Source organism: Nomascus leucogenys, chromosome 1a (assembly GCF_006542625.1).
Source record: "Nomascus leucogenys isolate Asia chromosome 1a, Asia_NLE_v1, whole genome shotgun sequence".
NCBI classification, from domain to species: Eukaryota; Metazoa; Chordata; class Mammalia; order Primates; family Hylobatidae; genus Nomascus; species Nomascus leucogenys.
In genome coordinates, this window is record NC_044381.1 from 90,052,856 (window position 1) to 90,066,536 (window position 13,681).

General features: G+C 45.3%; 1 protein-coding gene across 1 annotated transcript in view; it reads right to left on the reverse strand.

Moving 5' to 3' along the window:
- ZFYVE1 (zinc finger FYVE-type containing 1) overlaps positions 1-13,681 on the reverse strand; it is a 56,892-nt gene that overhangs the window by 28,691 nt on the left and 14,520 nt on the right. The window contains exon 3 of the mRNA XM_003263669.3: positions 722-1,226. Within this exon, the coding sequence (XP_003263717.2) occupies positions 722-1,226 (505 nt within the window). The remainder of the gene's footprint in view (positions 1-721; positions 1,227-13,681) is intronic.

The following is a 13,681-nucleotide window of genomic DNA, read 5'->3' on the forward strand; positions in this document are numbered from 1 at the left end:
CCCATTGTTATGGATGAACTGTCCGTGGTCCTAAGGCTGACCCTTCCACTCATGCATCACTCCAACTGTTCCTGCTCTCTTACATCTACATTCTTCCCTCTCTAATGAATCATTCTCATCAGTACATAAATATCTGCAATACCTCACATCTTAAATTTTAAAAAAGAAAAATCCCTTGAAATCCCACATGAGCCTCCAGCTACAATCTCATTGTTCTTCTTTGCTTTATAGAACTCTGTCAAAGAGTTGAATAAAGTAATTCTTCTCCTAATCTTATTTTTTTTTTTTTCAGAGACACAGCCTCACTATGTTGCCCAGGCTGATCTCTAACTCTTGGGCTCAAAGGATTCTCCCACATGAGCCTCCCAGGTAGCTAGAATTACAGGCACTTGCCACGGTACTTGGCTTCCTCCTATTTTCTCTTGATCCCACTCTGATCAAGCTTTTACCCCCCACCATCTCAGGGAACAGGTCTTATCCAGATCACCAAGGACTTATATATTGCCAAAGCCAATTGGCAATTCTCAATCCTAATGCTAGTTAACCTATAAGCAGATTGACATGTTTGATCACTCCATCCTCCTTGAGACACTTTCTATGTCTTCTTTGGACAGAAATCTTTCTGGGCAATCCACTACTGATAAGTTGCTATTGCAGCCCAAATAGCTGCCTCCTTGTACCCATAAAGGTTGAGCTGTGACACTGTACCCCATCTACTCACCAGAGCCCAGTAGCTGGGTGTGCACAGTCTCATGGAAGATGATAACTGCAGGGCCCAGGGTGGATAAAGGGACATCCAGGCCACAGCGAGCAGTGGTGGCCTTGAGCTCCTTGGTGAAGTGCTTCAGATAAGCTTCTGAGGCATCCCCAAGGAATTTGAAGAGGTCGTTATGCAGCCGGTCTGCATGAGTTCGATAGATGACGAGGTCTGAGATGGCCAGGACCTTAAGCAGCAGCCGTGTTCTCTGGCTTAGATTCACGGTGGCCCCCAGGAGCCCTTCCGTATCGATCACTGCTACTTTGTGAACTGGGTCATAGGCTGCCCACACTCCTACAGTGCAGGACTCCTGGGTGGGGGAGGTTTTGAAGACTTCACGACCATAAAAGAAAGTGTGGTTGAGAGTATGAGACTTTCCATCGCCAGTATTTCCAAAAATGGAAACCACTTTCAGATGCTGATCAGGTTTGCAGTCCAATTTTCTAATGAAGTCTTCTTCATTTGTTACCTGCAAAAAAAAAAGACTATGAAATACAGAAATTGTAAAAGCACTAGAAACACCTACAAGAATAAGTGCTTCCCAGGGACAAGGAACTTGATTGAATTGTCAAAGAAAGGAAGTCGCAGGATAATAGCTCCCCACCTCCACCCTTAGCAAACAGCTCAAAGGAACCTCTGAAGCTTTAGTCAGGGAAATAACTTAGCGGCCATGAAAAGAGCTGAAACTATAAAAAGAAAAAGAAAAGAAAAAAAAAACAAAATCAAAAAAAAAGAGCTAAAACCGTAAAACTCTTAGAGGAAAACAAAGTAATTAACCTTTGTGACTTTGGATTAGTCTATAGTTCCTTAGATAGGACAACATAAGCACAAGTAACAAAAGAAAAAACAGATAAGGCCAGGTGTGGTGGTTCACGCATGTGGCACTTCAGGAGGCTGAGGAAGGAGGATCCCTTGAACCCAGAAGTTTGAGGCTGCAATGAGCTGTGATAGTGCTAGTGCACTCCAGCATGGGCAACAGAATGAGACCCTGCCTCAAAAACAAAATAAAGAAAGGGGGATGGGGCCGAGTGAGGTGGCTCAGGAGTCCGAGACTGGCCTGGGCAACATGGTGAAATCCTGTCTCTGCTAAAAATTTTAAAAATATTAAAAATTTAAAAATAAATAACCAAATAAAAAGAAAAAATAGATAAATTAGACTTGATCTAGCCAGGAGCAGTGGCTATAGTCCCAACACCTTGTGAGACCAAGGCAGGAGGACTGCTTGAGCCTAGGAGTTCAAGTGCAGTCTGGCAATATGACAAGACCCTGTGTCACTACAAAAAATAAAAAATGAGGCCGGGTGCAGTGGCTCACGCCTGTAATCCCAACACTTTGGGAGGCCAAGGCAGGCAGATCACCTGAGGTCAGGAGTTCGAGACCAGCCTGACCAACATGGACAAACCCCATCCCTACAAAAATACAAAATTAGCTGGGCATGGTGGCACATGCCTGTAATCCCACCTACTCAGGAGGCTAAGGCAGGAGAATCACTTGAACCCGGGAAGCGGAGGTTGCAGTGAGCAGAGATCGCACCACTGCCCTCCAGTCTGGGCAACAAGAACGAAACTCCATTTCAAATCAATAAATAAATAAATAGCTGAGTGCATGCCTTTAGTCCCAGTTACTCCGGAGGCTGAGGTGGGAAGATGGCTCAAGCCCAGGAGTTGGAGGTTACAGTGAACTGTGATCCAGACTGGGTGACAAAGTGAGACCCTGACTCAAAAAAAAAAAAAAAGACAATGAAAAGACAACTTACAGAATGGAAGAAAATATTTGTAGATTCAATATCTGATAAGGAGCCAGGCATGGTGGCATCCATTTGTAATCTCAGACACTCAAGGAGGCTGAGGCAGGAGGATTGTTTGAGCCCAGGAGTTTGCAGCCACCCTGGGAAACACAGTGTCATCCGTCTCATTAAAATTAACAAAGAGGCGGGGCATGGTAGCTCATGTCTGTAATCTCAGCACTTTGGGAGGCCCAGGCGGGCAGATCACTTGAGGCCAGGAGTTCAAGACCAGCCTGGCCAACATGGTGAAACCCCATCTCTACTAAAAACACAAAAATTAGCTGGGTGTGGTGGCACATGCCTGTAATCCTAGCTACTTGGGAGGCTGAGGCAGGAGAATCACTTGAACCCGAGAGGCAGACTGCAGTGAGCCAAGATTGTGCCACTGCACTCCAGTCTGGGTGACAGAACAAGAACCTGTCTCAAAAAAATAAAATTAAAATTAAAATAAAATAAAATAAAATAAAATATAAAATAAAATAAAATAAATCTAATAAGACTAGTATTCCAAACATACAAAGAAATCTTACAACTCAACAATGAAGATAAGCAACCCAATTAAAAAGTAGGCAAAGAATTTGAATAGACATTTCTCCATAAAAGATATGCAAGCAACCAATAAGCATCTGAAAAGATGCTCCAAGTCCTGAGTCATTAGAGAAATGCAAAGCAAAACTACAGTGAGCTATCACTTCATATCCACAAGACAACAAATGGCTGGGAGCAGTGGCTCAGGCCTATAATCCCAGTACTTTGGGAGGCAAAATGAGAGGATAGCTTGAGGCCAGGAGTTTGAGACCAGCCTGGGCAACATGGTAAGACCTCTGTCTCTACAAAAAAAATTAAAAATTAGCTGGGCATGGTGGTATGCGCCCATAATCCTAGCTACTCAGGAGGCTGAAGCAAGAGGATCGTTTGAGCTCAGGAGTTCGAGGCTACAGTGAACCATGATTGCACCGCTGCACTTCAGGATGGGTGGCAGAGAGAAGCCCTGTCTCTAAAAAAAAAAAAAAAAAAAAAAAAGACAACAAGCACTGGCAAGGATGTACAGAAATCACAATGTTCATGCACTTCTGGTGGGAACGTAAAATCACATAGCCAGTCCGGAAAACAGCTTGTCCACATCTAGCTATATACCCAAGAGAACTGAAAACACATGTCCACACAAATCTTCTAAGTACATCAATATTCACAGCAGCATTATCCATAACAGCCAAAAAAGTGAAAACAGCCCAAAGACCCATCAACTGATAAAATGTGGTATATCCATACACTGAGTTACTACGCAGCCATAAAAAGGAATGAGCCACTTCCACCCCTTGCTTCAATATGTGTCAGTTATTCTCACCTTTGGGACATTTCTTACATATGTTCTTACTTTGACCTGACTTGGTAGAAATTCCTATCTATGCCTTGAATGTTTTCTGTCATGACTGTGCCACTTCCTCCTTTCACAGTCTTCCTAAATCTTTGCTTCTTAAACTTCAGAGGGGGCTTTGAATGTTATGCAAGACTGCGTATTCCTGCTGTTGCGAAATGTTGTTCATTGTATTGAAGTAATATCTACTGACCTAGTATTGGTTGTTTTTTTCTTTTTTTCACTATACTGTTTCCCTATGGACTTGTTAGATTGGTCAGAAAATAGATAAGACTAGCAAATTTGAAGGGAATCATACATCTGAAAGATTCTATTGGAAATTATATCCTGAATCATTTCAATTAGCTTTTTAGTGGAGAAAAACTAATGCGATAGCAGATTTTCCTAAAATCCACAGTAGTCTTTTATTTAAGTTTCACTTACTTAACCTTAGACTGAAAGAATGAGAAAAGCATGTAAAATACAGTCACATTTCTCTTGTTCTAAAGACACTGTCTACGGCCATACCCCATTGAACACACCGGATCTCATCTAAAGATGGGAAATGCTTTTCACAATTATAATTATAGAATTTGTAATATTCTGTATATTTCCAAAGTATTTATTAATAATTTTACCCTCCAAATGTGCTTATAACATGGACAAGTGAGAGTTCTGTACCTACCTCCCATCCCCAATTATCATATGGAGAGGCTAAAGTGCAAATATTTTCCCTAGAGAAATAATACAAATTTTGGCCGGGCGCAGTGGCTCACACCTGTAATCCCAGCACTTTGGGAGGCCGAGATGGGCAGATCATCTGAGGTCAGGAGTTCGAGACCAGCGTGACCAACATGGAGAAACCCCGTCTCTACTAAAAATACAAAATTAGCCAGGTGTGGTGGCACATGCCGGTAATCCCAGCTACTCAGGAGGCTGAGACAGGAGAATCGCTTGAACCCAAGAAGCAGAGGTTGCAGTGAGCTGACATCGCACCATTGCACTCCAGCCTGGGCGACAAAGCGAGATTCCGTCTCGGAAAAAAAAAAAAAGAAAGAATACAAATTTCACTGTTACCTAATAACATTTAGGTAGAAATGTTGGGAAAACATTTTTGTGAAATGAACGTAGCTGGCTATCAAATAATATTTGCTTGACACTACTGGGGTAACAACAACAAAAAAGAATGAAGTGCTGATACATGCTACAACACAGATAACCCTTGAAAACATGGTAAGTGAAAGGAGCCACACACAAAAGACCACATGGTGTACGACTCCATTTATATGAAACGTCCAGAGCAGGCAGATTCATAGACAGCAAGTAGATTAGTGGTTGCTAGAGGCTAGAGGGAGGAGGGAGGAGGGAGGAGGGAGAGACTGCTAAAGCTGGGTTTCTATTTGGAAAGATGAAAATATTCCAGAATTAGATAGTGGTAAGGACTGTACAACTTTATGAACATACTAAAAATACTGAATTATATACTTTAAACTGGTGAATATTATGGTATGTGAATTACATCTCAGTACAGTTTTTGGTTTTGTTTTTGTTTTTTTGAGACGGAGTTTTTGCTCTGTTGCCCAGGCTGGAGTGCAGTGGCGTGATCTTGGGTCACTGCAACCTCCACCTCCTAGGTTTAAGTGATTCTCCCGCCTCAAACTCCCAAGTAGCTGGGATTACAGGCATGCGCTGTCACGCCCAGCTAATTTTTGTATTTTTAGTAGCCCAGGGTCAAAGCTCCTAATTCAAAGAGCTTATGGCTACTCCAGCCAAAGGAGTGAGGAAGCTTCACATCAAGTATATTCCAGCCAACAGAGAATAAAACACGTTGCTGATTTTTTCTTTTTTTTTTCTTTTTTTCTGAGACGGAGTCTAGCTCTGTCACCCAGGCTGGAATGCAGTGGCGCAATCTCGGCTCACTGCAAGCTCCGCCTCCCAGGTTCACGCCATTCTCCTGCCTCAGCCTCCAGAGTAGATGGGACTACAGGCGCCCGCCACCATGCCCGGCTAATTTTTTGTATTTTTTAGTAGAAACGGGGTTTCACCGTGTTAGCCAGAATGGTCCCAATCTCCTGACCTCGTGATCCGCCCGCCTCAGCCTCCCAAAGCGCCGGGATTACAGGCGTGACCACCGCGCCCGGCCCTTTTTTCTTTTTTTTTGAGGCAGAATCTCACTCTGTCACCCAGGCTGGAGTCCAGGGGCACAATCTCGGCTCACTGCAACCTCCGCCTTCTGAATTCAAGCCATTCTCCTGCCTCAGCCTCCAGAGTAGCTGGTATTACAGGCACATGTCACCACACCCAGCTAATTTTTTTTGTACTTTTAGTAGAGATGGGATTTCGCCATGTTTGCCAGGCTGGTCTCAAACTCCTGACTTCAGGTGATCCGCCCCTCCACCTCCCAAAGTGCTGGGATTATAGAGGTGAACACCTTGCTGATTCTCAAGAGTCTGCTGGTTTGATAACAGAGAAATATACAGACCACTCAGTGTGAAAATATGATAAACCTTTGTTTCCTATAAACCCATCGAGATGGTAAACCAAATCCCCGTGCTTTGGGAGGCCAAGACAGGAGGATCACTTGAGCCCTGGAATTCAAGACTACGTTAAGCAACATAGCAAAACCCCAACTCTACAAAATCAAAAAATTAGCTGGGCGTAGTGGTTCACGCCTATAGTCCTAGCTACTCAAGAGGCTGGGACACGAGAATCACTTGAGCCCAAGAGGTGGAGATTGCAGTGGGCCGAGATCGTGCCACTGCACTCCAGCCTGGGCAACAGAGCAAGACTCTAACTGAAAAAAAAAAAAAAGTAAACCACTCATTATTCTATTAATGACATCACTATTGTTTCATTATTAAGAGCCTGAATATTGCTGACAATTCTAACAGTTCACTGAATGCCGGCTGCGGTGACAGTGCCCTTCACTACAGCCATGAGGGCAGGGCCGTGTCTACCTTATCTTTACATGCAGAGCACTCAGGACACCGCCTGGCACACAGGAGGGGCTCAGTGTACAGCTGCTGAGTGAATGAGTGAGTGAATAAACACCAGCCACCTTGCTAGGTACACAGGTACCTTAAACACTTTTCCCATCATACATTTTCCACAGGGCTAAACACACAGCAGCATTTCATAAACTTGGTGATGGGCTAACTGATCCAGCAGACAACGGACAGAAACAAGAAGTTACACAGAACAGCCCATTTTGGACCCGTGTCACTCAGCCAGCCTGGTTCCAAGCTGCTAAGTCGGCCAGCAAGAGAAACAAAACAAAAGCTCCAAAAAGCTCTACTGGCACAGTCAGGTGAGGTCAGGGTGGCTGCTGGAAGAGCCATCCACCTGCTCCACCAGGCCTGGTATGGAAGACCAGGCCTAGGGATTTTCTCCCCATGGAAATCTACTCTGTCGTGACTCTTTACAAACAAAACAGCCACTGCTATCCTGAGTATCTAAGAGCAGGCACCTGAAAGTGGGGACGGGGGAACATTTAGGTACAGAATTAAATGTCTCAGGATTCATATTAAGTGTCCACCAAATGATGTACTATATATATATATATATATATATAACTCATATGGGATGGAAAGAAAACACTCCTTGCCTGCATTTGGTGATACCATTTAGCCATTTGGTGTCCGGGGGTGTGTCAAGTGTGGATGTCCATGTGTTGGGCCTATAGATGAGTCCAGTGCAAATAATACTCCTGGGAGGAGGAACTCAAAGCTCCAGGCTGTTTTTTCTACAGACAAGCAGTGAACAATCCCTTAACATGCACCGACTGCATTTTCTTCATGTGAAAGGAGGCTGGCCAGGTGCAGTGGCTCACACCTGTAATCCCAGCACTGTGGGAGGCCAAAGCAGATGGATCACTTGAGCCCAGGGGTTTGAGACCAGCCTTGGCAACGTAGCAAAGCCCTATCTCTACTAAAAATACAAAAAATTGGCCGGGCGTTGTGGCACGTGCCTGCAGTCTCAACTACTCAGGAGGCTGAGGTGGGAGAATTGCTTGAGCCTGGGCAGAGTTTGCAGTGAGCCAAGATCACGCCACTGTACTCCAGCCTGGGTGACAGTGAGACCCTGTCTCAAAAAAAAAAGGAGGCTATAACCATCTTTGCAGGTGCTAATTAATCAAATAAACAAATACGAGGGAAAATACTGGCACACTGAAACCACACTTCTCTGGCACAATTCTCTGCCTTTCATGTGACTTTGCTTCCTGATATACTACTAAATTCATCCTTAACATATGAGTATTTTTCCCTAGGCCAGAAAGGAGAGAACAGCCTAGCCTAGGTGGTAGCAAGACTGGTTTTCAGTCAGGGAGGCAAAGGTAGAGAAAAATAAGAAGATTCCCTTTGATGAAGGAAGGAAGAGGCCAGGAAGGAACGCGGCTCCAGCTCTACTTGTTCGGCTTGTCTACACTCAGTGACCCCACGGTGCTCCAACCCTGGAGTTAAATAGGTTACCTGGCCCCCATCCAAGTCGACAACATGTTTGAAATGGTCACTGGCCCTTACCAACAGCAAATGCAGGAGGGACACCAAAGCCACCCCTCCCCAACTTTTGCCTTCCATCTTCCCTGAGCTTGCTAGGCCTCAGGCGAGTCCAAAACACCCGAATGCCACTACAGGCTTTGAAACCATGGTGTGGCCTTGGGAAAGGTACTTAACTACTCGACGCCTCAGGGAAATGAGATAATAACAGGTGTGCAGCTCCTAGCGACACTCAGCAGACTAAAAGAGATAAAGTATGTAAAAGGCATAGCACAGTGCGTGGCACGGAGTAAGCACTCGATATGTGAACCATTATTAAAGACCAGCCCACTGGGAAAACACCCAGGTGCACAGCAGCAGCAGCTGGGCTTGCACCTGCGAATTGCTCATTTGGGGGCTGATTCAGCAATGTGGTAAGATCTAAATGAATTCTACCTAAAATGAAAGATCTCACTGCTTGCATCAGATAACTTTCTTCTGCTAATCAAAACACATTTTTTTTTTTTTTTATGAGATGGAGTCTCACTGTCGCCCAGGCTGGAGTGCAGTGGCGCAATCTCAGCTCACTGCAAGCTCCGCCTCCCTGGTTCAGGCCATTCTCCTGCCTCAGCCTTTGGAGTAGCTGGGACTACAGGCGCCCAACACCACGCCGGGAGAATTTTTTGTATTTTTAGTGGAGATGGGGTTTAACCCTGTTAGCCAGGATGGTCTCTATCTCCTGACCTCAAGTGATCCGCCCACCTCGGCCTTCCAAAGTCCTGGGATTATAGGCGTGAGCCACCGCGCCCGGCCAAAACACATTATTATTCATACTGGCTTTATAGCTGGCTCTTAGTAACTATCTAATATTGTATTAATCTTTATGAGGCTGGGCGTGGTGGCTCACACCTGTAATCCCAGCGCTTTGGAAGGCCTAGGAAGGCTGATCACTTGAAGCCGGGAGTTCGAGACCAGCCTGGCCAACGTGGTGAAACCCTATCTCTACTAAAAATATAAAAATTAGCTGGGTGTGGTGGCACATGCCTGTAATCCCACCTACTCGGGAGGCTAAGGCAGGAGAATCACTTGAACCCAGGAGGTGTAGGTTGCAGTGAGCCGACATTGCACCACTGCACTCCAGCCTGGCCAACAGAGTAAGACTCTGTCTAAAAACCTTTACAAAACCCAGCAGCACCTCTCTCTCTCCCTCCAATTCACCCAAAGCTTTTTACTTTGTGTAGACTCCCAAGAAGAGTCTATAAAATGAAATATAACTGTACTCAATGATCCCCCACCGCAGTTCCTTTTGTTTTTTTTTTTTTGAGACAGAGTCTAACTCTGTCGCCCAGGCTTGAGTGCAGTGCCGCAATCTCGGCTTACTGCAACCTCTGCTTCCCGGGTTCAAGCGATTCTCCTGCCTCAGCCTCCTGAGTAGCTGGGACTACAGGCACGTGCCACCATACACAGGTAATTTTTTGTATTTTTAGTAGAGACAGGGTTTCACCATGTTGTCCAGCTGGTCTCAAACTCCCTGACCTCAGGTGATCTGCCTGCCTTGGCCTCTCAAAGTGCTGGGATTACAGGGATGAGCCACTGCGCCCGGCCCCAGTTTAGAATTCAGAATAGATCATGGTAGTGAAAAGTGTCCAGCAGTCAACCTGCGACCCAAGCAGGCCAAGGGAATGATGATGATCTCCCTCGAGAGACTCCTTCTAAGCCCTCACAGAATCATTCTAGAATGAAAGACCATGCACCGGCTTTGTTCCAAGGAGGCCTGAAAAGGGAAACCAAGAGGTGAGGAAGGAACTAAAGAGCCTTGGAAGGAAGGAAGTTAGTTCAACACAGCATAGTCAGAGACTCTAGAAGTTAAACCCCAACAAACCTGGAAAACACTCTTAAGAAAAGTAGTTTGGCACCAAGGTCTTTTCAGTACTGGCCCCTGGGAAAAAAGGATTTAATCTGTACCAACTACAATCATACATTCCTCCAATTTTTTTTTTCTAAAGACAGGTCTTGCTCTGTTGCCCAGGTTGGAATACAGTGGTTCACTGCAGCCTCAACCTCTTAGGCTCAATCAGTCTCCTGCCTCAGCCTCCCAGGTAGCTAGGAGGACTACTGGCGTGCACCACCATAGCTGGCTAAACTTTTTTATTTTTTGTAGAGACAGGGTCTCTCTATGTTGCCCAGGCTGGTCTTGAACTCCTGGCCTCGGGCAATACTCCTTCCTTGGCCTCCCAAAGCACTTGGGATTATAGGTGAGCCACTGAGCCCAACCCCATAGCCTAAATTTCAAACAGGATTTTACCTAAACTATGTCAAACAGATCAGTAGCCAGTCTATTTTAAAGTCCAAATGATAAGGAGATTTCCTTCCAATAGCAAGGTTTAAGTTCTATTAAACCTGTTTCCTCAACACAGCAAGTTTAGAAAATTTCTTTTCATTCTATCCTAAAGGGCATGTATACCTCATGTTTATCCATGTACATGTTGCTAGAGTTTCACATAAAAACACAACCATTTCTCAATCAAATGTTTTCTGAAGACACTGAAGTCACGGGGTTGGTCTCACAAACACACTGAGCACATTTGGCAGGGGCAAAGATCACTTTCTTCCACTCTGGTGTCCCCGAAGTGTTCCATTACTTGAGAGGTCAGGAATTCCTCTCCATGTCTTGTAACTACCAGTGGTGCTTCTGACACTTTGCTTCACAGAGACTGCCTGCAGCTCCTCTGATATCCTAGCAGAAATAGAAGTGTTTCTTTTTTTTATTTTTTTGTGTGTGTGAGACGGAGTTTCACTCTTGTTGCCCAGGCTGGAGTGCAATGGCACGATCTCGGCTCACTGCAACCTCTGCCTCCCCAGTGCAAGTGATTCTCCTGCCTCAGCCTCCCCAGTAGCTGGGATTACAGGCATGCGCCACCACGCCCAGCTAATTTTGTATTTTTAGTAGAGATGGGGGTTTCTCCATGTTGGTCAGGCTGGTCTTGAACTCCTAACCTCAGGTGATCCATACATCTCAGCCTCCCAAAGTGCTGAGATTACAGGTGTAAGCCATCACGCCTGGCCTAATAAAAGTGTTTCTATGCAGAGATGGTCCACAAAGAAATTCTTTTTTTAAAAAAAGTCATTTTTAGCTCCCTGATCAGTTTCTTTGACCACACCCAACACACCCAGTTCAGCAATCCATTTATATCTGAATAAAAAGCTTTCCAAAGCAAAGATGAATTCTGAGGACACACTGGAAATACCGAGTCATCCCCAAGCCCCACCTCATCCTCAAGGGAACTTTCTGAGGAGCTTCTGGATGGGAGATGCAGCCACCTTTTTAAGTGGCACAGCATATCCATATTTGGCCAGCTGTGAAAACAGATGTAAGCTCTAGTAAAGGCCTGTCAGTAAGCAGAATGGTCTTTCATTCTGGAATGATTCTGAGGTCTAAGAAAGGACTTAACAGTAAAAGCTAAGCTACACAAACCAGGCTAGAAAAGAGAGCTAGGTTTAAATCATACCCTGGGCAACTGATTCAACCCTTCTCTTGCTCAAAGCCTCCATTCCCATCCACCACCTCTGTTAACGTTTCCCACTCTTCCAGCGCTAAACACCCCAACTAGAATGTACTCCAGGCTGGCAGAGATACGGTCTGTGTTGTTCACCACCGTAACCCTAGCACAGTGCCTGACACAAAATAGGAAATCAAGACACAATTGATCAATAAATGAATGAACACAGCACAAAATGTCTAGACGCTATATCCTCTGGGGGAGGGAATGGTATAGTATCACCATTAAAGGTTCAACCAACCTCACTCTATCATCCACTGACTTTAGGATAACTTTATTCAACCCCTCTGGGGCTCTGTTATTCACCTCTAAAATGAAGATAACAACACAATCTACTTCATAGGATTTCTGCAAAAATTAAATAAGATGATGTACATCAGGCACTTAGCACAGTGGAGGCCCAGAATAACTTGTAGTAAATGCTAGAGGCATGCTGACTGACATCATTGCGGTTTGCCCCAAGCCAGAGTCATCACCATCAGTTGGAAATTTCATTATCCCAAGTAAAAGCTCTCCTTAGGGAGGCTGGGTACAGAGGCTCACACCTGTAATCTCAGCACTATGGGAGGCTAAGGCGGGCAGATCACAAGGTCAGGAGTTCGAGACCAGCCTGACCAATATGGTGAAACCCCATCTCCACTAAAAATACAAAAATTAGGTGGACGTGGTGGCACGTGCCTGTAATCCCAGCTACTCAGGAGGCTGAGGCAGGAGAATCACTTGAACCCAGGAAGCAGAGGTTGCAATGAATGGAGATTGCACCACTGCACTCCTACCTGGGCAACAGAGCGAGACTCCATCTCAAAACGAAACAAAACAAAACTCTCCTTAGGGAAGGTTTCCAATAAATGCTTCATTAAGGGAATAAGGATAGGCCGAGCATAGTGACTCATGCCTTTAATCCCAGCACTTCGGGAGGCCAAGACCGGAGCACTACTTGAGTCCAGGAATTAGAGACCAGCCTGGGCAATATAGTGAGACCTCATCTCTACAAAAATCAATCAGTTAGCTGGGCACGGTGGTACATGCCTGTAGTTCCAGTTACTTGGGAGGCTGATGTGGGAGGATTGCTTGCGTTACGATGGTGCCACTGCACTCCAGCCTAGGCAACAGAGCCTATGTCTCAAAAAAAAACAGAGAAATAGGGATAATTGAACAAGGAGGATCCTTATTCAATACTTACCACTCCCTCCCTCAAAAGGATGTATCTTTTGAATTAAAAAAGAAACCTAGGCTGGCACGGTGGGTCACACCTGTAATCCCAGAACTTTTGGAGGCCAGAGGTGGGAGGATCACCTGAGGTCAGGAGTTTGAGACTAGGCTGGCCACCATGGTGAAACCCTATCTCTACTAAAAATACAAAAAATTGGCCAGGCGCAGTGGCTCACACCTGTAATTCCAGCACTTTGGGAGGCCGAGGCAGGCAGATCACCTGAGGTCGGGAGTTCGAGACCAGCCTGACCAACGTGGAGAAACCCCTTCTCTACTAAAAATACAAAACTAGCTGGCTGTGGTGGCGCATGCTTATAATCCCAGCTACTCGGGAGGCTGAGGCAGGAGCATTACTTGAACCGGGAGGCAAAGGATGCAGTGAGCCGAGATCGCACCATTGCACTCCAGCCTGGGCAACAAGAGTGAAACTCCATCTCAAAAAAAAAAAAAAAAATGCAAAAAATTAGCCGGGCATGGTGGCACGCGCTTGTGATCCCAGCTACTCAGGAGGTTGAGGCAGGAGAATCGCTTGAA